The sequence below is a fragment of the Lupinus angustifolius genome, chromosome LG09 (assembly GCF_001865875.1).
Source record: "Lupinus angustifolius cultivar Tanjil chromosome LG09, LupAngTanjil_v1.0, whole genome shotgun sequence".
Classification (NCBI taxonomy): Eukaryota; Viridiplantae; Streptophyta; class Magnoliopsida; order Fabales; family Fabaceae; genus Lupinus; species Lupinus angustifolius.
In genome coordinates, this window is record NC_032017.1 from 9,396,399 (window position 1) to 9,416,360 (window position 19,962).

At 32.8% G+C, this 19,962-nt stretch overlaps 2 protein-coding genes across 2 annotated transcripts; one reads left to right on the top strand and one right to left on the bottom strand.

The window, feature by feature from the left end:
- LOC109357296 (DEAD-box ATP-dependent RNA helicase 20-like) lies at positions 1,907-9,191 on the top strand. The gene is made up of 10 exons (XM_019601158.1): positions 1,907-2,035; positions 2,994-3,256; positions 3,818-3,997; positions 4,115-4,276; positions 4,418-4,572; positions 4,976-5,068; positions 6,883-6,968; positions 7,057-7,283; positions 7,862-8,095; positions 8,851-9,191. Exons 1-10 carry the CDS (start codon positions 1,980-1,982, stop codon positions 8,907-8,909), a joined length of 1,515 nt encoding a protein of 504 aa, XP_019456703.1. The 5' UTR covers positions 1,907-1,979; the 3' UTR covers positions 8,910-9,191.
- LOC109357431 (calcineurin B-like protein 10) lies at positions 11,586-17,163 on the bottom strand. Its single transcript, XM_019601392.1, has 9 exons — positions 17,051-17,163; positions 16,739-16,931; positions 16,565-16,647; positions 15,950-16,009; positions 15,532-15,640; positions 15,382-15,434; positions 14,920-15,000; positions 14,715-14,827; positions 11,586-12,101 (listed from the first exon to the last, which is right to left on the bottom strand). Exons 1-9 carry the CDS (start codon positions 17,069-17,071, stop codon positions 12,011-12,013), a joined length of 804 nt encoding a protein of 267 aa, XP_019456937.1. The 5' UTR covers positions 17,072-17,163; the 3' UTR covers positions 11,586-12,010.

Genomic DNA, 19,962 nt, shown 5'->3' on the forward strand with positions numbered 1-19,962 from the left:
TGGTCACCCCAACACGCACCATTCAATCAGATGGTGAATCACACCCAATCTGCAACCCACTCATGCAAACATAAACCACAAACAACTATCACCTCTCCGGCCATAATGTCTGTGGGGCCAAACATCCCTTCACCGACGATATTATGTCTTACCCCCTGCCAAAACATTTGGCCCGCCCAACTAACATCGACCAATATGATGGCACCTCCGACCTTCAATGTCACCTCGACGCTTCCGGGGCATCTATGCTCTTCCATGGTGCAACAGATCCTATCATGTGTCGGGCTTTTCCACTAACTTTAAAGCGTACCATGCTCCAGTGGTTCACTCAGCTCACCTCAGCAACATCAATCAATGGTCCACTTTGGCCAGCCCATTCAACATCCGCTTCATAGCCAGCAAAGAACAACCAAGGTCTAGTAAGGCCTTACACCACTAAACCAACATCTTGTTTGTAAACTAATATCATTTCACAAATAAGAGTAACACATTCTACATGTTTGCCAAACCTTCCTCCATCCGACATTGTGATATTGATAAAAATACATATGTTCTTAACAAGCTTTATGAACCAAATAAACGAGATTGTCTCGACTAGGAAAAACTTCTTCCCTTATAGATGCACCACCATAATGAGGGAATTCCTCAATATTGTCATGATCATGTGTAATTTCAACCTTAGACAAATTGTCATCATGAAATTAATAATGTCATTCCTCATGTTTTGTATCCATGGAAGTTTGTATAGAATTAAACAATAATAATTCAATTACCCATATTAATCATATATAATTTCTAACGTATTGGATATTGTAATGTTTTTTTAATAATACATTCTAACACTTGACTATCATAATGCATTATCAACAAAATTGCTCATTCTAAGAAAATAGTGTCATAATAAATATTTTTAGCAACATGATATCATAATACATAATTTTAAAAATAATGCATTCAACAAATGTTGGAATGCATTATTTTATATCCCGACACTTGATTGTAAAAATGGAAATATTGCATTTCAACACTCGATTGTTAGAATATATTATTTTCAAAATAATGCATTCCAATAACCTAGTGTCTATATGCAATATTTACACAATAAGATGAGAACAGAGTTATAGAATGATATTAAAATTGTCTCTTATATAACTCTTCCCACAATAATGAGTCAGGATAAATTTGTTGGGTAATAAAGATGAGTGAGTATTTAGATATTTGTATGATATGATGAGTGAGTATGATGATGTTGAGAATGTACATGAGAATAATGAATATGATGATTTGATAATGATGAAAAGAGTAGTGTGCTTGGGGTAATGGTGAAAAGTGGGAAAAAATGATGGGGAGATTAATTTATAAATGAGGATGAGCAGCCAATATGAAAATGAAAAATGAATAATAATTAAAATCAATTATATATTTAGAGTCAAAATGACAGAGGAATGACATTATTGAAAATTTGGGAAAATGATATATCTTCTTATCCACAAGAAAGTGACATATGTCATATAATGTGGTACTTTATTTATTAATGATTAATTTATGAGAATAAAGTATCTCCGGGTACAATGAGATAAATTATCTCATCCAGACACTAAAATCATGACATGTGTATTTTTCATCATTTTCTATAAAAATGTTTCTAAAACTAATCAAAACAGTACACATATCATATTTGTACTGCCCGGATGAGATATAAATTATCTCCTTATACGAGGATATATTTTATTCTCTTAATTTATATGTATCACTTTCTTATAAGTATGAGAATTTAGTAGGATGTATTACTCGAAAATTTGAGTCTAAAATTTAAGAGAAGTTCCAAATTTGAACTCACTTTATTTGGGCCATTTTTGGTACTAAGAGGCCCAAATCTTCACTACACAGAAAATGAAAGTCTTCAATCTTTTCCAACATCTGCATCAGTTGCAGAAAGAACCATACTGTGGTTGTAAAAAACCATTACCGACAACATCATGAGCCGCTACGATACCCGCTCCGGCGACCCCACTTCCTACCGTGACCGGCGGAGGTAACCACCACCACCGTTTCATGTTTAACGTTAATTTTATCATATCTCACTTTCGGCACTTTTTCTGAAAACATACATGCCCATGTTCTGTTCTAATCAAAGTTTTTCTCTTTATGCTTAATCTTTTTGTACACTGCTTAATTTTGTTTATTTTCTATGCCCATTTAGTAAAAAGATCACATTTTTAGTGTTAGTTGGCGTTTTCAACTACAGTAATCCCAAATAAATATACCCATGTTTTAATATCCTAATCAACCTTGTTTAATAGTTGAGTTGAAGTGTATATTTTTAGGGTTTATGCGTGTATGAAACATTTGCTACTGCTAGTTTAGTTTAGTTCATGTTCCTAGGTCTAAATCCAATGGTATCTTAAGTGAATGTTCCAGTGTCAATAAACTAAGTCCAAAAATCAATTGCTATGTTAGTCTCATTTTCCGGGCTGTTTTTTTTTATAGACAAATGTTATTTTGTTAGTATTTGTAATGAGTGAGACTCGAGCCTTCAACCTAGTTATCACCTCATTCCTTAAACCTCCACCCTAACCACCTGACCGTCCTATTTTTTTTTTTCAAGGTTGCTTTTAAGGTTTGTAACCTGAAACATGTGCATTAGAGGAATGTTAGGGTACCACGTATTGTAGAAAATATATTATAATCACCTTAGGTGCTACGGATTTGTGTGTAGAAGGCTGGTAGAGGCCATAGCAAGGAGATTAGGTCAAATATAGGGTAGCTCATTTTCTAGAGGAATAAAAACTATAGGCAAAACCATTAAGAAGGAGTTAAATGTCCATGGTTGTCTATAGACATGATTTACGATAGAACATCTTGGTGTTGTTTGATCCAAATAACCGACCTTGCCTAGTGGGAAAAGGCTTTGTGGTTATTGTTGAGGGTTGATGGATATTTATTTTGATTAAAAAGATGATTTTGCTGAATTGCTTTGTATGTTTTCTTAGTGATTCTGGGCTAGGTGCACCTTCAGGGTATGGTGGTTCGGTACAGGCTTCATCTAGCAGGAAGGATGAGGATGGTGGGTCGCCAAGGAAGATCAATTTGGATGGGTTGCCTCATTTTGAGAAAAACTTCTATTCTGAGGCACCGACAGTAAAGGCAATGACCGAGGATGAGGTTAATGAGTACAGGCAACAGAGGGAAATAACTGTTGAAGGCCGAGATGTCCCAAAACCTGTCAAGACATTTCATGATGTTGGTTTTCCAGGTACAAAATTTGTTTTTTTTTTTGTTTTGTTTTAATTTCATCAGTTCTGCTATGCATGGTTTTCAGCTTAGAGTACATAGCTACTCTTTTCTTTATTACTTGAGGGTTTGCTTCATGTTTCACACAACCATGTCAATAACTGGTAATTTGGAGGGATTTATTGGGTTATAAATTATAATAGTCCTGATTTGTTGTAGAAAGTGGGGTTTTTAGTTTAAGCGATAATAGTTTGACGACAAAGTGAGGTTGGGGTTGACTCGGTTGAATACGAGTTTGAGGTTTAGTTCTATTGGTATGATATGATTTTCAAGCAAAATAGTTTTTTAAAAGGGACTACCTAATGATTGAGGAATCAGTTTGTTCATCTTATTCAGAAGACAGCATGTGATTTCATAAGATTAAAGTGTTCAAAGCTTCTACTTTGGAGAAAATAAGCCAAAAGGATTATCATTTTCTTTGGAAATTAATTGATTTGTATTGTTATCGTGGGACTACTTTCTTTGATTATGTGATGCCTTGTTTCAGATAGCCTACTGATATTACAACCTTGATTTAACCCAGAATATGTAATTCAAGAAATTGAAAAAGCTGGCTTCACCGAACCTACACCAATTCAATCTCAAGGCTGGCCAATGGCTTTGAAAGGGCGTGATCTGATAGGAATTGCAGAAACAGGATCAGGGAAGACACTTGCTTACTTGTTGCCTGCCATAGTGCATGTTAATGCTCAGCCGATTCTAGGTAAGGAAATATGAAAGTGACTATGATGATTAGGTTTCATATTAAATGTTTGAGTGTTTTTCTTTGTCTCTGCTGCATTTCTTTTGCTGTCTAATAATTCATTAACAATATCTTTAGATCTTGGAGATGGACCAATTGTGTTAGTTTTGGCTCCAACTCGTGAACTTGCGGTCCAAATTCAACAAGAGGCTACTAAATTTGGTGCATCATCAAGGATTAAGAGTACATGCATCTATGGCGGGGTTCCGAAGGGGCCTCAGGTGCGTGATCTCCAGAAAGGTATGTGGTGAAGTAAGTATACAAAGCGGCAAATCCATAACATTGGTTAAAGAACTTACCAATTGACTGCTACCTCTTTTTACATTTTATATTTTTCATAATTAGAAATTTTATTGTGCTTCTGTTAATTTTTATGGTTAGGTGTTGAAATCATAATTGCCACTCCGGGAAGGTTAATTGATATGCTCGAGTCAAATCATACTAACTTGCGGAGGGTCACATACCTTGTATTGGATGAAGCTGATAGGATGTTAGACATGGGTTTTGACCCTCAGATACGGAAGATTGTGTCTCAGGTTGACTCTATTCTATCATCTGATTAACATTTTGAAATAGTATAATTTCAAGAAACGGCTTAATAAGCTTTTGGTCATAGTCAAGTTGCTCCTCTAGAGGCTTCATTCGCTAACTCAGTTCACCGTTCCTTCTTATTTGCTTATCCATTGCCAATCAGTGATGGTGCTATGTTCTTGGGTCCCCTCGCCTATCCCAATTTTGTTTATAAAGAAATACGATTTCCGATGTGATTTTATTTATAAAGAAGTTAAAAATTTCTAATTTGCCCTCCTAACTTAAGTACTAGCTCTGCTCTTGTTGTCAGTCATTTTGATTGAATTAGAAAAGACAGATTGCAGAAGCGGCATAATTTCTTTATCATCGTAGGTACCTGATTATTATTTTACTTCTTTTTTTCTGCAGATCCGTCCAGATCGTCAAACTTTATACTGGAGTGCTACCTGGCCAAAGGAGGTTGAACAATTGTCAAGAAAGTTCCTTTATAACCCATACAAAGTAAGATTTTTCATGTTGTGACATGTTACTGTATTTTTAAATTTCAATCCTCTAATGTTGAAAATCGAAATGTTTTTTTTATGAAATATGAAATGTATAGTTCTTAAGGAAGATGTATCACGAGTGATTTTGTTTGTGTGTTGAATTTGGAGGATTTTAAGTTGGAAAGGAGGAAAAGAGATAATAGATTCTCAGAATAATTTGAGATTTATATTGATTTGATGCGAAGATAATGTGATACAAAAAGATAAATTCAACAGCCCTGCATATACTAATAGTAGACTCCTAGCTCTAATTAAATATCAAAACAAAACAGGGAACACAAATAGGAAATAGATCCTAGGAGATCATCTAAGATTCAATGACGATATTATGTAGCACTCCCCATCAAGCTAAAGCTTCCTAAGCTGGAGATAGTTACGAATTGATAATTAAAAATACTAAAAGGAAATGGGAAAAACATATTATGCATTAAACAGTGTGATAATGGTTGGCAACTAGGACAGACTTGGCTAGTGCATTTGGGACAGAGCTGAGCCCAGAGCATTTGGGGCAAAATGCCCGGACCAGAGCCTTTGGGATGGAGACGGGGCCAGACCATTGTCGATAGAGATGGACTGGTGTGAGTCATAAGCAAAATGATCATCAACAGGAAGATTAGTCAGCACTATTATGATTCATTTGTGGGAAAGAAATCACCATCGGAATGATTGTTAGTAAGACTGGTATTATTCATTAGTGGGAAATAATGACGTGACAAACACTGGAGAAGAAGCAGGTGCTGGAATAGGGCCAAGCAGCAGCGAAACAATGGGAGATGATAACCACAAAGACTGCCAAGAAACAGCCCAAACAAATTGAAAACAACTCAAATGTTATATAGGTAAGATGAGGAGACTGGATTTGTGTTAAACATGGAAGAACACAGCCAAATGGAGCTGAATAAGAGGGCAATGGCAGAGCTTGCCAAAAGGAGGGCAAAACAAGTAAAGTTTTAGCCTGAAGGGACCCCCGGTCAAGACTAGAAGCCATGGGTCTGCGTAGCCGATAACTGAAAACACAATATCCCTGAACACATGTTCTTCAACTTAGACCACAATCGGTGGAGAGCCAGATCTGGACAGTGAGGTTGACGGTAACAACATATGTCGGTGGATTTGTCCTCATATGCTTGAAGAACAGCAGCTGGAGGCTTATCTTTGCTTAAATGCTGCTGTGGTTCTGAGGAGAGGCTGGTCAGAGAATGGAAAACATGACAAAGGTATTGGTTAGATGAGTGAAGTACCAGAAAAGCACAAATCTGAGACAGCAACTGCAAAATGAGTAAAAGTGGAGCGTACCTATGAAGCTAGTTTTTGTTTTTTGGATACAATGGAGTAGAAAGACTATCTGAATAGGAGTTCCCAATTTTCAGCAACTTAGCAGAAAAATAGTGACGAAACAAGTCATTGAAGACAATACCGTTCTGAAGTACCATTATTACCACGATGAATTATAGGCTTTTAGTCAGGGAGGGAGAAAAGAAAGAAGGAAAACTCTCAATATGACAAGATTGATATTAATTTAATGTGATCATAATGTAGTACAAAGCACAAACCCAATAGTCCTATTTGTACCTATAGTAGGCTCCTTGTGCTAAAATAAAACAAGTCAGCGAGTAAAAATAGGAAATAAATCCTAAGAGATCATCTAAGATACAATAACAATATCATGAGATATTTTTCGTATATCTTAACAGTATGGTATTGTATCTTGTAAGGACTTTATGTATATCATTGAAGATTGAATTAAATACCTCTGTAATCATTGTGCAGGTAATTATTGGCTCTGAGGATTTAAAAGCTAACCATTCAATAAAGCAACATGTTGACATTGTTTCTGAAAAGCAGAAATATGAGAAGTAGGATATGATCTACCTTATTTTTATCCCCTATATATTTAATGCCTCATTACGTAGAATCACCAAATGTTGACACCGTATTTGTCAGATTGGTGAAGTTGCTGGAGGACATCATGGATGGCAGCCGAATACTGATATTCATGGATACGAAGAAAGGGTGTGATCAGATCACTAGGCAGCTCCGCATGGATGGCTGGCCTGCACTTTCAATTCATGGAGATAAAAGTCAAGCAGAAAGGGATTGGGTGCTCTCAGAATTTAAATCTGGAAAGAGTCCTATTATGACCGCAACAGATGTTGCAGCTCGTGGTTTAGGTACAAAAACTTTTGCATACATAATTATCTGGTAGTCATTCTTAATTCTGAGGAAATTGAAAGTGTTATATTAAAACTTCACTTCATTTTTCTTCTGTATACGACTCCGTTTTTGAAGCCATCTTTGATGACTAGTTAGACTTCGCATGCATCTGTTGGATATATTATTAACTTTAAATGCATACTTGTCAAATCATTACTCCTTTCTATGCATGCATCTTATTTATTATCTGGACCAAATAGTCTTAGGTAAACTCATTTTAATTGTTCCACGCATAGTTCTTACTTCTTAGTGATTGATAAATTTCTACTGAATTGCTTGCCTTCTTAAGTTGGAGTTGCCTTCTATTGGTGGTAATCAATCTAATTATGTTAGATATCAATCTTAACTTTCTGTTGTGACAATTAGAAAAAGGTTGGAATCGTGATTGTCGGCTTGAAGTCGAGGAAAACTCCTTGTATTAAGATGTGTCTTGTGTTTGGTTGCACAATTGCTGGACAATTTCTCACTTTTTAACTTATATACACATAGCTTTGCTTGCATATTTTGATCCTTTCTATTGTTTGGTTACTGTCAGATGTGAAAGATGTGATGTATGTGGTAAATTATGACTTCCCGGGATCACTTGAGGACTATGTTCATCGCATTGGTCGGACTGGGAGAGCTGGTGCAAAAGGAACTGCATACACATTCTTCACAGCTGCTAATGCCAGATTTGCAAAGGAACTTATAACCATACTTGAGGAAGCTGGACAAAAAGTGAGCCCGGATTTAGCATCAATGGGTCGTGGTGCACCACCTCCGCCTTCAGGTTAGTTGATTGGACCTATATATAACCTGGGCTATCATGTGCTCATGTTATGCACATTTACATTTATTTGTTGAAACCATGAAGGGTATGCTATAATCATGCCTAGTGGACATGGGGTTTTAACATATATTTCAATTCATATTCATTTATGTTTGGAATGTTCTCACCTAGAGCACATTAAAGGCCCGTTTGCGAGTTGAGTTTTGGAGAGAGAGGAAGGGAAGGCTTCAGAGCCATCTCACAAGTGTATTTCATGGCTCTGAATCCTTCCCCTTCAAAACCGTACTCGCAAACAGACCCCAAGACTTGTACTAAGGAATAGGTTGTCATATATGTCATTCTTTATTTGATAATTGATAGCTTGTTTCTGTAAAACTAGGAATCATGTTAAAATAGAAAATGATTAAATCTTCATGTAAAACTATAGCCAATGTATATCTTGTCATATATCAAAGGGATTTGTTGTGGGATCAGGATCATCTTCTGTTGCGTGAAAATAGGAATCATGTTCAGCGAATCTCAACCTTACATCGATACTAAACTTTTTTTACATAAACAACTCAGCATGGATCCTTTTAATACAGATGTAAGGTTAAGATTCGATCCAGTTTTCCCACAACAGAAGCGGATCCTGATCAGATGTTTGTTCTCGGCCTTCGGGACTTGTTCGATATTATAGCGATGTACTACGATTATGGAAGTTTTGCCTTGTATGCTACACACTTTGATTTCTGAATACAACAATGATCAATCAGGTCACCGAGGCTTCCATGATCGCGGGAGGGGTTATGGCAGTGGCCGTCCATGGAGCTGATCGACAAAAGTCTAGAGAAACATGATGGACGATGGAAAGTTCAAGAATCATGTCCTTGATGTTATTACTACTGACACTTATTGTCCTACTTGCAACTTAGTTTTAACTGTCAAATTGTTGGAATTGTGGTAGGAATTCAGTTTTCTTAGTTATTTGATTCAGATGTCCATAGAACATGTACCATGAAACATTTGTTTGTACATCATAGTAGTTTCATATCAGCAATTCACTCTGCATGAAATTATGATGAATTAAATGTTAAATTAATGTATAAGTCCCTGATCTATTTTGGGGTGTTCAAATAGAGTCCTTAAACTAAAGATTTGGAATTGGGTCCAAAAGTTTTGTAACTAGGTCTCTATATAGCATGTGAGGTGGTGTCTGATGTAGGACCTATTTGAATTTCTTCATATAGTTTAAGGACCTACAACAACTAGAAAATGATACTTATATCCTTCACTTAAAATTTCTACATTGTATGGTTTAATTGCTTAAAAAAAATTATGCATCTTGACAAATGACAGCATATCATAGGACCATTTTATGTTTGAAAATCTGTACTGAAGGTAATGTTTATTTATAGTTCTAATAGTGGACCTAGATAACGTTGGTCTAGTGGTGTAAGGCTCTGCTAGAAAATGATTTTCCATGGCAAAAAAATGTTCTAACGATGTCCTTTTCATTTTCAATACACAAGTTGAAGAAAGAAAAATGAGAAAAAATATATAAATTAACATAGTTTTATATATTATCATTGTATCATTTATCTTTCTATTCATATTTAATTAATTATTGACTCTATAATATAAATAAATGAGAATGGAAGGTGACAATAGCATGAGTGAAGGGGATGAAAGTCCAAAGCTCTATGCCAATAAAAGTATAAAATTCTTAAAAAGTGTATTTTCACACAAAATTGAGAAAAAATATTTTTTAATTTGATTTCTGTGCATTTTTGGTGTATGTGGGAATTTGTGAAATGGAGTTTTGAGATGCCAAATTTTGTTTGTTGCTTTTTGGTTGTTTGATTGAATGTAACATCACAACTTTTGATAGATCTTGTTACTTGTTTAATCTGGAACAATAATGTAGCTAATTTTGGTTTCTAAATTTAGTATTCTTGACTGGAAAATTATTGTTGTACATATTTTATACATTTAACTTGGGAGTATAAACCAACGATGTGTTGACTTACTGATGTAAGGCTCACTAGATCATCATGTATCAAAATAAACTAAAGGTTAAAGTTTCGATTCCTATTAGCAACAATTATTCAGTTATAATACCCCATGTTGTTACTTATACAATGAAATAGTTCTTCAGCCACAATGAAATGATTAACCTTGATTGAATCTTCAAAGGGCATTTTGGTTTCTAAGTAAATTCTTATGATGATTCTTACACCCTTCTATTAAGGGTATTTGATTAGTAATAAAAGAGTGAAGACTCCATTTGGTCCTTAAGATTTTCGACTAAATCAACTTGGTTCCTAAAAATATGGAAAACCGACTCTAGTTCTAAGATTTCAAATGTGAACCGAGTTAGTCTATTAGTTAGTGAAGCATTAGTTAAATTAACAGAAACACATAAACCATTTTATTGGGCCCAACTTGGTCCAATATGGACCATGTGAGACATAAGGTTGATAAAGCTCTTCCAAATGTGAGACTTTTCCTTATGCAATAGCTTCATAACAATTATAACTAATTCTAGTTGCACTGAAGTACTAAAATACATTCCTAGCATATAAAATTCTAAAACATTGTTTTTTGCAATTCTCTTATTGTCTAATTTTTCACCTTCCAAAACCCCCCATCATCATAATACTCACCACTTCCATCCTTGACCTTAAATTCAATTTCCTTTGTGATTGGTTTTCTTTTAGTTTAATTTCTATTAGTCAAATCAATTTTAAATCATAATATCATATGATATCATGTTACATTAGACCTACCTCCACCCAAAAACTATTCTGAATTAGTCAAGTATTAGAAATGACTCTTGTCTAATGGTGTAAACGAGTTGACTTGCTTATTGGAAGCTTATTATCTAGTCTATAATAAGCTAGGTGGGACCAAACTTTTTTCATAAACAGGTTAAACTTAGATTTTTTTAAAAACCTATCTAACTTAACAGATGAGACATTGAGTTACCTAAAAGACTTACTAAGTCTCACAAACAATTCTATTTAGTTATATTATATAATAATGTTTATATTATATTATTTTAATATAAATAATATTATTATATGTGTAATTTTAGTTTAAAAATGTATATTAAAATATAATATTATAGTTAGAGTTAGATGAGCCTAATTTAAAGTAAACATATTAGTCTATTTAAAAGTAAACATACTGACATATTTTTTAAGACCATATAGTATATCAGACCTCTAAATAGACTAGCATGTCAAATCAGACTTTTAAATAGTTCATACTAGACTTTTAAACAAGCAGACCTAGACTTTGAATTTTTTTAAACATACTACTCAGACTCTTGTATATTATATAAGCACATCAAAGCAAAATTTAGCCAAACATATTTTCACCCTTACTCCTCCCATATATTATTGAGTGAAGTTGAATTTCATACTTTAATATATCCCTCATGCCCAAGAATTATTCACACATAGTGTAAAATTTTGGAGGAATTAACATTTAGTGGTAAGATTCCAACTTTAAACTCAATAATGAAAATGACATTTATTTCATGAATGGTTTAATACAATACTTATATACATCCATAACCTAATATATCCCTAAAGTTTATGGATTACAATGAATTTAACTAGGATTCTAATAACATATAATGATACATCAATACAAAAATCTTGAACTAATACAAATCAAATGGTCTCTAGAAAGGTACAAATCAATTTTATACAAATTACCAAGAGTAAATTTTCAATAAAGACCAAATCAAAATTGAAATGTGACCCAATTCAACAAGTTTCCTCAGTTTCCTAGAGAAATTACTTAAAGGATGGTTTGATCCACATCACTTTCATGAATTCTCTGTTTAGAATGAACATTGGACATGTTGAATAGTCAGAATCTGCTTCTCAGAACAAGAACATGTGATGCAATAGAAGGTTATAGTCCTTATTTATATTTATGATTTTCCTTTTGTTGCCAGTGAGAATCATCAACTTCTGTGTTGAATATGAAGCTGGTAAATACTGTGGTAATGTCCCTGGCCAGTTACAAAACAAAAAAGGTAAATATTGAAACCAAGTTCTAACTAATGATATGCAAACTATTAAAATAAAAAATAAATAACCATTTCAGTCACTCATGTTTTTCGATCTTACCAAATTGGTCATTCAAAAATTAAAAAACCTAAAATTGTCCCCAAAAATTTTAAATGGTGATCAATTTAGTCTTTTTTAGTATGTTTTATAACATCTGATAGGGACTAATTTGACCATAACAATGACTAATTTGGCCCACGTGAAATTTTTGAGAACCATTTTGGGTTTCATTTTTTGAGGGACCAAATTGGAAATGTCGAAAAACATGAGGGACTGAAATGAATATTTACTATAAAATAGAATACAATCCAAAGTGTGGTGAGTGCTTAAGTTTGATCTACTATCATCAAGTGAAGTATTTAAACTATTATCCATTTAGTCATTTTAAGTATGTTTTACAACACTTTGTGGAGACTAATTTGACACATAAAAAAATTGAGAACCATTTTGGGATTTTCAATTTATGGGACCAAATTGGAAATGTCGAAAAACATGAGGGTGAAATGGGTATTTAGTCTAAAATAAAATACAATCCAAAGTGTGGCAAGTGCTTAAGTTTGATTGATATGGTTGTTTGTAGATTTAGGAATTATATCAAGAATTAGAAAATGAAAAGGGAATAAGGGGTAGAGATTGAAGAATGAATCTGAACTTCTTATTAGAATCAATGTGAATGAATAAAAAGATTACAAGAAGAATTATTTTAGAAAATTTGAGATAGATTGGTAACTTGTACCACAAGTTACTTATACAAGTTCCTTCTTAGTAACTAACTTTCCCACTAAATTAACTACTTCTAATTACAGAAATGCCCTTAACATTGATCTACTGTCATCAGTGAAGTATTTTAAACTAGAGTAAATACTCATTTCCTTCATATTTTTCGACCTTACTAGTTTAGTCCTTCAAAAAAGAAAAGACCTAAAGTGGTCCCCAAAAATTTCAAATGGGAGTCAAATTTGTCATTTTTTGAGTCAAATTAGTCTCTACCAAATGTTATAAAACATGCTAAAAATGACTAATTTGACCCACATTTGAAATTTTGGGAGACCATTTTAGATCTTTTCTTTTTTGAAGGACTAAATTGGTAAGGTAAAAAATATATGAGAAACTAAAATGAGTATTTACTCTTTAAACTATTATCCAACAATATATGAATAAGTAGTAACTTATAAGGGCTAGGCTTGTATATTCAGGAATAACTAACTTAATAGCTAGTTATTGATCTTTAGCTTTCTAATAGTATTAGTATTAAACTTGTAAAAGAGGATGAATTTCAGCAGTGACCAAATGGTCGTGAGTTCGAATCCTAGAAGTAGTCTTTCTGTTTGCGAGAGTAAGACTATCACATAACCTCACTAGATAGGAGCCTCGTACATTAAGGCTACCTTTTTATTAGTATTAAACTTGTTTATAAGCCAATTTTTTACAATTACTTTGACTTGATTGTTAGTTTAATTTAATATTGGTTTTAACTGCAAGTAATGATTGTAACACTACAATACTAACTAATATGGTAGAATCTCTTCAACTATCATTTTCCTCATTGGATCTGCCATGTAAGAAATTCCATTATCATATTTGACTTGTAGCGGTAACGATTTTGCTTGGCACAATGGCAAGGATTTTGCTTAGTGACGATAAGGCCAGGGGTTCAAATCCTAGAAATAGCGTCTCCGCTTGTAGGGTTAAGGCTGCGTAAATTTATCCTTCTCATACCCCACTAAGTGAGAGCCTCATACACTAGGTCGGCCTTTTATGTTTGCACTAGGTAGGCCATCTAGAGTTTTTGTTATTTTCTGAATGGTTTCTTCTTCCTCAAGTAACCTCTATCATTTGTAAATATAAATTGGAACACTCAGTGTGATCAAAGATGATAATTGCCTTTTCAAGTTGCAAGCCAAGGGATCAAGAACATTATAGCTAAGGGTGGAAGCACGTCGAGCTTTATCTTAAAAGGCCGAGCCTATATAGCATATAAAAGACTGAGCCTGATATATTTACCTATTTAAAAAATTTCAAAACTTAGGCTTGGCCTATTTAAAAATCTGGTATGACCTGTAATACTTTAAGGTCTTGAAATAGGCCAACATTCTTACATTTAAACATGCTAATATGCTTACTTTTAACTATGTACATCTAACTCTAAAAATTAAAATATATTTTTGTATACATTTTTATATTAAAATTACATATATAATAATATTATTTATATTAAAATAGTATAATGTGAATATTATAATATAAGGTGTAATAGGCCTTTCATATGGCCTAAAACTTGACATGTTAAGCTAAATAAGCTTTTTAAAAAGTCCGAGTCTGACCTGTTTACGAAAAAACCTAGCCTATTATAGGTCAGGTAATAGGCCCCTGATAGGTGGTATGACGTATTTCCACCCTTAATTACAGCCAATACAAACCTATGTTGTCTCAATATTTTTCCTATGGCCACACCAACTAAAATCATTCAAATTATGTATTTAACACCGTTAAGGAAGGCCTATTGATCAATTCACACACATATATTAGTAAAAGAGTGAAGGCAAAGAAGTTACTTCAGATGAGGAAGAGTCATGTGCTTCAAGAGTGTCGGGTGCCGAACAACGAATGCCTTCCATTCTTCCTTACTTATCTTGCCATCGTTGTCAACATCAGCATCTTGAAATGTCTAATAATGTTTCAGATAAAAAGTTACCGAAAGGATCCAAACTAGAACAAAATCACCATAGAGGGAAAAAAAATGTTACTGCAAACACTTACTTTATCGATAATGGCTTCAAGAACTTCATCTTCCAGCTTCATGCCGGATTCTGACAAAATAGCAACCACCATTTGATTAACCTGGAACATGTTGCAGGTTAATAAACAGTTCCGAACATTGATGAATGAAAATTTATTAGGGGAAGTAAGTTATATAAAATAGAAAAATCCCTATGGTTACAATCTTTATATTCATTAAACACGCATAAGATCTTCGTAGTATAGAACAATAAAGGGCGTGTCTCGATGCAATGGTATGGTTTCTTGCGACCTGAAGGAGATCTTGGATTCAAATCCTAGAAAACCTCTTCGATTGTGAGGATAAACCTGCATACACCTATCCTCCCAAAACCCACTAGGTGGGAGGGTCGTATATAGGGTCGCCCTTTATTGTTCTATACTAACAAACAAAAAATTCAAGCCGATAACATCTTCATAACCTGGACATTCTAAGATACTTACTTCTTCTCGCTCAATATATCCGGTCTGTCTCAAGTCATACAATCTAAAAGCAACTGCAAACAAACAAAAAAATGTTCATATTTTATTAGTAATAGCATTAGAAATGGACAATACAAAAATACAAATACGAAACGCTAACTGAAGCCTTACAATCAGTTTTCTCTTCTATCGGAGCATAAGGATGAAAGATACTGAGAGCATGCACAAACTCCTCAAACTCTATAACGCCATTTCTTTTTTCATCGAAGAGATCAAACACCTAGAAAAAACTCGTAAACATTAAGTACTTGATTAAACAAGTCAAAAACAAAGAACAGCACTAAAAAACAGATTTTCCTACAATGCAAGTATATATGTTTGTAACCAAAGCATTCAATTTTCCAGAGGGCAGTGAAATAGGGAAGATATGCGTAGGACACGTGAGACCTTTCGATATGTCGTATAAGGTCAACAACATCTTTCAATATCAGAAATGCAGTTGTCAATCCATCAGATGCATCTTTGAATATCCAAGCATCATTCATAAATTGATCATGAAAATTGAAAACAAATATCGAAATGATAATACCCTGTCAAGGAAAAGATTCTCGCCAGCGGGGGTCTTCAATAATGCCAATGTGAGCTCTTCCTTCAGATGAGAAACAAAGAGTCAAAGGATGCAATCTGACCACAAATCGAAAACTAGAATTGATATTGATAAACCTTAAAGTAAAATACCAAACACAAATTTTCTAAAAAGCAAACAAACAAAGTGACAATGCACAAACTTGCAGTCAAAAGATATTCATAAATGCCAATCTGAATTGTGGATATGAATTTGGGGAAATGTTGCACCACTAAATTTGCCAGATAGTTAGAACACCTTATGCAGATAACTAATTCGCTACCAACTAGCCCAAGATAATACATTCACCACTGATGCATTAAGAAAAAGGGCGGCCGACTGCACGAGTCTCCCACTTAGTGGGGTCTAGGAAGGGTACATGTATACAGCCTTACCTCGCAAGTGAAAGACTGTTTCCACGATTTGAACTCGTGACCTCATGATGACTAAGCAAAAACTCAAGTCCTGACTTAAGGTGAAACAAACATGTACCACCATCCAGAAATGTACAAAATCGCGAATATGGTCCAAGTAATAGTTCCAAATCACATCAACATAATTGAAGTTAAACAAAACTACCTTGTGGATGAGACCATCATCAATGATAGAACTACTCAACTTCTTGAACAACTCATGCAATGCCTCAATTTCATTAACACTAACTGCCAAACCACCACGCCATAATCAAGATTTCAACATTTATACACACACACGTATATATAATAAGAGCAATGAAAAGAAAGAGAAACAAACATGGAGAATGATGTGCAAGGCGTTGAATATCATTGAAAGTAGTAAGAATCTTCTTCTTCTTGTTATTGTTGTTAATTGAACTAGAAGGATTCAAATGAAAGCAACTAGCTAACCCAAAAAACAAACTTTCAAATATTCCAATCAGAGGTATGAACACAGCACAAACAGTTTCTCCAAAAGTCAAGCTTGATCTCTATTCACAAAACCCAAATTCAAATCAATAATAATAATAACAATGATGATGATAATGGAAAAAAGGATAGTTTTTTTCTTCTGGGTATTTAAGGTTAGAGAAAATATATTATTACTTACAAGAGAAAGAGAATGATCCATGACAGAAGTAGTTCATACCAAACAACATAGGAATTTTTCAACCTTCGTAGAGACAGAGATTGAAGAGGTTGTATTAAATTAGAATAAGGTGATACAGCTGGATCCACCATGTGTTCTATTGCAGCACATTAATACCACATAGAGAGAGAAAAAAAAAGATGTATACAACCACAACATACAATATTTTTTATTTAAATTTTAAAATCATTGACTCTGATATATTAGTAATTTATACTAATATATAAAGCAAAAACTTAAAATAATTACCTATGGAGTAATTTTTATTGCCTATTTTACCCTTTATAAAACTATTACATTATAAGCCTTAAATCCTAATTTTTTTTATACTTCATTATTAAGGTGTTATTTTAAATAAATGTGTCAAAACTGAATTCTTGATCTAACACATTTGAATTATAAATTCCATATAGTCCAAAATTTTATAGGTAATTAATCGTGTTACATAGTATTATGGCCAAACCGTAAAAATTATCTATAAAAAAACTCTTATCATTCCAAACTAAGTAAACTTTTAGATACTCTAAGCTGATAACAAATAGATATGATTAGAACTTCCATAATTATTGAATACTTTCAATGTGTCTTTACTCTCTTTTTAACTGCCATGACTTTCCCATTCTCACATTTGCTGGAATTTTCTATAACTACGTAATAATCATTAGAATTTTTTTCTTTTTGAACAGGACATAAAAATCATGGTTTCATACTTTTCATAATAGTTGATGAGCCTATAAAATTATAAACTAATGCACCAACAATTTTGTTTCTCACTATTATTACTATCATTTCATATTACATATTTTTCCTTCTCCATTTTTTATTTTCACTCATCTTCTTCCAAGTATTTCTCTTTTCTCTCCCATTTTTCATTTATTTTCTGTCTTCTATTGTGTAATGATAATTACACTTTATTATCAATTATTCATATAGTTTGGAGATTATTTTATTAACTATTTGGTTTCTACGTTTAATCTTTTTTAGTTTCTAAAAACTTGAACAGAAAAGGCTGGATATAGCATTTTCCATGTCAAACAAGTTTTTTTACTTTCACATTTTTTCTTTCATTTCCCTTCCAAATAGTTTAAATTTGATAAATGGATGTGTTTTGATTTAAGATAACTTGAGAAGTTTGTGGTTTATATACCTCATATTAACATTGTCAAATTAGAGAGGGATGTGTATATAAAATATATATATATATATATTTAGTGTATGTCTTATCAGGTACACGCTGAAGAAGATATATATGTATTTGTTAGATGTTTCCCCTTTCCAGATGAGTAAAAAGGGAAGAATAGAACCTTCAAGGTACTTTTAGATACAAATAATTATGGTTTAAATTATTCATTAGTGATAGATATATTGATTGATTCAACTTTTACCTCTTCTCTGTATGTTATATGAATAGTAATATACATTGGTTGCTTTTGTAAGTTAGTTGGTAGTCATATTTTGTAATGTTAAATTATTAATATTACAAAAGTTATTGAACATAGTCTCAATTCATTAAAGTGGCAAATTTCTTATCTTTTTGGTTGGGTTTTAACTTTTAGCATCATTTTGTCATTTTTTCTTTCCTTCTCAGTCAAGTGCAGACTCCTAAAAAATAGTTTTTGAGAATACTAACATCGTATAAAATTATATAAGAAATAATTAATAAAATTGAGCCATATAATATAAGCATTTTCTATCATGCTTTATATAGTGTTCCAATCACGACCATACTTTAAATAAACATCACTAGAAACATATACAACAAAGTGATGATCCGAACAAAACTGAATAGTAACTATAACTATATATATAGTATTAGGTTATGTACTTGATAGATGCCATATGAAAATCATTAACAAAATTCATTTATGTAACTTAAACTAATTTCTATGATAATTATGATATGTGAGAGACTAGAGAAGTTAAATTTTTAGTTGTTAATGTTATTATTATGAATATCATTTCGTTCTCATTTAGCTTTTGCATCACTAACATAATATAATTTTGTTTCAATGTTGTCGTTACTGTTTAGACAGATTTTCTGAAGGTTGCATCAAGGAGATTTGCTTTAACAACAACTAAGATACAATTCATATAAACCATGTCAATTATATGTAAATTCAGCCCCCTTTCAAAAATTTATATGCTTTCAAGAGTAGTTTGTTTACCTTTATTGTTGTAGGTTATAACTTTCACTTCTGTTTGGCACGATCCATGCATTATAAGGTGAGTTAGTTTGTAATATCATCAGTTATTTTTTTAATTTGAAATAAGATGTTGATCTTCTATAAAAACAATAATATTGGAAAGGGATATGGTAAAAATATGATACTTTGTTCAAAGTCCTACGCCTCAATAAATACAACTTCTAAAGCTATTGTGGTTCTCTTTTAAATATCTATGGGCTTATATCTACACTAAATTTTACACATTGAATGAATATATATGTTATTGGATAAATAAATATGTATAAATAACTTCTGAGATCATGCATATCCATATGATAGTACACAATTTACACTATTACTATTATGTAAATAGATATTCATATCACCTGCAATAGAACCTTATTGAGGATGACAAAACCCTTAATTAATTATACTATTTATATACATCCAAAAAATGGCATAAAGATATATAATGGACATAAATTAAGGATGATAAATAACATCCCAAGAAGCATAAAGCCCGTAATTTATAATGAAAACAAATGGGTAATAGTACGATAAACATTAAATAAACTACAAATATTCGTTTTCTTATAATTTATTTCTCATAATTGCATAAATATGTCTTACATTGTGTCAGGTGACATTATAGAGAATGAATAATTCAGTTGAGAGTTAATCACAAAAATAATGACGATATAGACTAAT

What these genes read in the sequence shown, in the direction of transcription:
- LOC109357296 (XM_019601158.1), top strand. Translation starts at nt 1,980, where the DNA reads ATGAGCCGCTACGATACCCGCTCCGGCGACCCCACTTCCTACCGTGAC. An exon ending in TACGGAAGATTGTGTCTCAG is followed by an intron (nt 4,573 to 4,975) that starts GTTGACTCTATT and finishes TTTTTTCTGCAG; the next exon opens with ATCCGTCCAGATCGTCAAAC. An exon ending in TGTTGCAGCTCGTGGTTTAG is followed by an intron (nt 7,284 to 7,861) that starts GTACAAAAACTT and finishes GGTTACTGTCAG; the next exon opens with ATGTGAAAGATGTGATGTAT.
- LOC109357431 (XM_019601392.1), bottom strand. Translation starts at nt 17,071, where the DNA reads ATGGATCATTCTCTTTCTCTT. An exon ending in TGGATCATTCTCTTTCTCTT is followed by an intron (nt 16,932 to 17,050) that starts GTAAGTAATAAT and finishes TTTTGTGAATAG; the next exon opens with AGATCAAGCTTGACTTTTGG. An exon ending in AGAATCTTTTCCTTGACAGG is followed by an intron (nt 15,641 to 15,949) that starts GTATTATCATTT and finishes AGTTTTTTCTAG; the next exon opens with GTGTTTGATCTCTTCGATGA.